Below are 3974 nucleotides of genomic sequence, written 5' to 3' on the forward strand. Positions count from 1 at the left end.
AGGTGGATGTGTTATTTTCTGAACTTGTCATATGGATCTCAATGGGTTTAGGACTTCCAGCAACAGTAAATCACCTTTATTCCCACAAATGGAGCTAATTGGTAAATCAATAATCCACGAGAGAATAAGATCAAGATACGTGATCCAGTTGAAAGTTTAGGGTAGCGAATATATGAGGATAAGCTAAGCAAATGAGGGTAGTAATGGTTTCAGGTGTAAAGTATTTGAAGGTTTTAAGGTTAAAGAGCTGCAGAAAGCTATAAGATTGAGGAAGGCAGAATGGAGTCCAACTCCTAGCGCATGTCTCTTCAGTGGAGGCCATTGTACTTTCGATCAAGACTTTTCAGTCAGCTTTTTAACGATAGACAGTTGGCTTATAAATATTCAGCCAGCTAAGACCTAAGTTAAAACAACTAGCACACACGCATTTGATTTCTCATATGAGTATCCAACAGCTAGCACACACGCTAAGTCAGGGCATCAGGGTGCTCGAATTATTCTGACCCCTTCTGGGTTCTTATAACCGAGAGTCTAAGTTTACTATCCTACTTGGGTGAATGCTTGGGCTGAGAATTGCACACGTTTTGCGATCCCATCGTAGTTCATATGTTATCAAAACCCATACATTATGCTTATATAGAATTTTCTAATAGTCTGCAGGAGGTTAATTCAAATTTTGATATTATTCATGTACATAAAAAATGGATTTTTTTAATCGACGTTTTTCGGAACAAGTTAACTAGTTCATAGCACATAAATTCAAGAAACACAAACAATTAATTAGTAAAAACTTGCAGACACGTAAAAGAATCACAGGAAAGAAGAGGAAATATATAATCAAACTAAAATAGACTTTATTAACCACATCTACCAAATGAACATCTACTTGAACAAGTTTTTCTTTTTTTTAAAATAAATCTTCCATTAATTCTGAGAAGACCCGTCTCAGACAGGATTCGTAATGAGAACAAAAACTAGACATCATAAAATCCAAATCATATTTAAGCTGCGAAAGCAATTGATATCGAAACCGCAACACTGAAATGTGAAGGAAATGGAAATAAGTCAAGATGTTTCAATTGGCTGCCATTCTTTACGGATATCAAATGTATAGTTGATCTCCAAATAGCACTTGTTGTCATCATCAACAAACTGAAAGGCAAGAAATAGCACAAATAATAATAATAAGAAGAAGAAGAAGAAGATGAAGTAGTAGTTAGACGCTGTACAAATGAAACCTACTGGTAAGAGAGGAATTAAGAATCTGTTTAGCATTATTATGAAGAAAACTATTGTTTTTAAATATATTATTATGAATAAAAAAATTTAAATAAATTCTGACAAAATTATGCATGATTTTATTTTTTTGAAAATAAAAATTTTGTAAGTTTAACTGATAGAAAAGAATTGGATTGTTGTGAAAATTTTTTTAATATATAAATTTTATTTGTATCTCTCACGCAATTCGTACAAGGAGGTTAAAGAGAAAAAAACCATTGCACAAGCTAAAGCCATCCTCAGTGAAACCACTTTGATTTTGCAGGCTGACGTTCAGGGTTTGACTTCCACGTAAAACAAAAGAAACCCATATGACTAATGTCTGATTCATGCAAGATTTGGATAGCTAGAAGCTAATTGGGACTCATGAAAGAAAGATAAGGTTTTGGATCTATACATATATTTGGATTTGGGTTCTTTGATCTTCAACTTGCAGCTACAAACAAACAATGAGTGACACCAATTAAGCAATGCACTTGTCCTTCTTCCACAACAAATAGTGAAGATACGAAAAAGACTCTATTTCTCGGGCTCTTGAATTTTCTCCCTTTTCTAAGCAACGGGTCCAGGGTTATTTTGTCAAGAATTGAACATGGGAAATCATTGGTGGGCTGGAAATATTGCCTTGAGAAATGTCGAAGCAATATCCCAGAGCCACCTCGTCACCTGATGATAAATGCAAAGGAAAATACTGCTGGTTCCTCGCGGTTATATGTCTCGAGAACAAGTCTACAACAGCCGTAATGTAACGGTAATGAGTTGAAGCTACGTAAATTTTTTAAAATAATTTCAAAAGTTAATAAAATAAATTAATATTAATAAAATAAGTCAATAATATAGATAACTGTACAGTAAATATAAATACATTTATAATTTAATAGGTTACAAATCAATTACAAAAATAACTTTTAACTTTAAATTTATTTCTTAATTTTTTAATTATGATAATTAACATTGTATATAATTAATTTAATAAAATAAAATTTTAAAATATATTTTAAAATAAGAAAAAATCACACTATCTTATATATCGAGTGAAGTAATAATTTAAAATATAATTTTAATTCAAAACTAATATCAAAATAATTTTAATAAATAAAATTAATAAAAAAGAAAAATATAAAAAGGCAAATTATAAAAACACAAGCAAATCACCTCAATTGGATTCGAACCCTTTAATTAACTTTACAGGTAAATTATAGGTGGAGAGTACCTCCAGGACATTGATTTAGCCATTTATTGGTTGAAACTTGGTATATAATAATGTGGGAAAACTGAAAACCAGTAGAAAACTTACCCGACTTTTAGCTGAGTAAGATCCTTTGGCAAAAATACCAGATGGAGTAGTTTCCTCAGGCATCTCATGTGTGTAAGGTTCAGCCTGGGGACTGAAAGTTCCTAACATCTCCTTGGTGCTATCCACTGTTAGGCAGAATCATACAAGGCAAAAGTCATTGCTTCATGAGAACATCACAATTGACAAAGATGAAGAGAAAAGGGAGATATACCCTTCACACCAGTTTTCCAAACTGTGTTAGTGTACTTGAGACCAGATACAATGTTATGCCCAACATGAAAAGTGAACTGCAGGCTATAGCGGCTTCCTTCTTTTAAGGTGAACCATACGCCTTTCAGATTTCCATCCTCAGGAATTGAAAGAACAATATCAGGTCTACCAGAGGATTTGATGGCAAGGCTCAGGATCTTCACTTCTGGATCTAGAGTTTCTGGATAGTTGTAATAATACCAAAAAAAAAAATCATAATAATAATAAATGTTTCTCCAGTATTGTAGCAACAATGGGAAGTCTACAGGTGAAAAGGCTCGATAAGATTGATGAAAATACCTCCAACAGAATTAAAATCCACACTTCCAAGAAGCTGTTCCTTCCACCTTCTCAAGCTCTCATCATCCTACAGACTCAACGTGTCCAAAGCAATCAACTAGATTAACATAAATAGAATAAAGAATATGGAACTACAATAAATAAAAAAATGCAACTGAAAAATCATACGTAAAAAGCTAACCTTATCCTTTTCAAGTTGTTCTTTGAGAGTGTACTGAGGACCCAGCTCTATCTTCCTTTCTTCATCCTCTTCCTCTTCCTCGTTTGCATCACTCATTTCTCTGCTCGTCCCACCAGTTTTAGGCGCATCAGGTTGATGTTCTTCTTCATGAGGAGATTCTTTTGCCGTTGTTTTCGTCTCTGAAACTTCCTCGTTGCCCTGCTCATCAAAAACCATGATTTTGGTACTCGACGGCACACCAACCCAAAAGACATTAACAACCCATCAAAACTAACAGAAACAAAATCAGAAGCACTGTATCGCACGGACAGAATATGACAATATAAGTTGGGAAGACAGAAATGGAATGACCCCTAAAGCAAAAGTATATAAAAAAGAAGCCGAAACCCCTCAAAAACCAAAAAATATGAGATAAAACCCAATAATATTAAACGAGAAGAGAGGAAATCGAAGGATGTTAGAAGGTCTATAGAAGACAAAAATCAAGAAAACCCGCGAAGGATAACCCTTCAAACAAGAAAAGACACAGAAAAAAAGGACAGAAACATAGATGGAAGACGAGTAGAGAAATGGATTAATTTCTGCATCGAAAAGTTTGAACAGAGAGAAAAAGGAAAGGAAATGGTCATCTGGTGATCCGAAATTATGTATCTCCGACCATGTATGCGA

General features: G+C 33.9%; 1 protein-coding gene across 1 annotated transcript; it reads right to left on the bottom strand.

The window, feature by feature from the left end:
* Positions 1–1065: 1065 nt before the first annotated feature.
* LOC110619955 (rho GDP-dissociation inhibitor 1) lies at positions 1066–3762 on the bottom strand. Its single transcript, XM_021763477.2, has 5 exons — positions 3306–3762; positions 3125–3191; positions 2787–3005; positions 2576–2700; positions 1066–1152 (listed from the first exon to the last, which is right to left on the bottom strand). Exons 1-5 carry the CDS (start codon positions 3519–3521, stop codon positions 1066–1068), a joined length of 714 nt encoding a protein of 237 aa, XP_021619169.1. The 5' UTR covers positions 3522–3762.
* Between the last annotated feature and the right edge of the window lie 212 nt (positions 3763–3974).

Source organism: Manihot esculenta, chromosome 8 (assembly GCF_001659605.2).
Source record: "Manihot esculenta cultivar AM560-2 chromosome 8, M.esculenta_v8, whole genome shotgun sequence".
Lineage (NCBI taxonomy): Eukaryota > Viridiplantae > Streptophyta > Magnoliopsida > Malpighiales > Euphorbiaceae > Manihot > Manihot esculenta.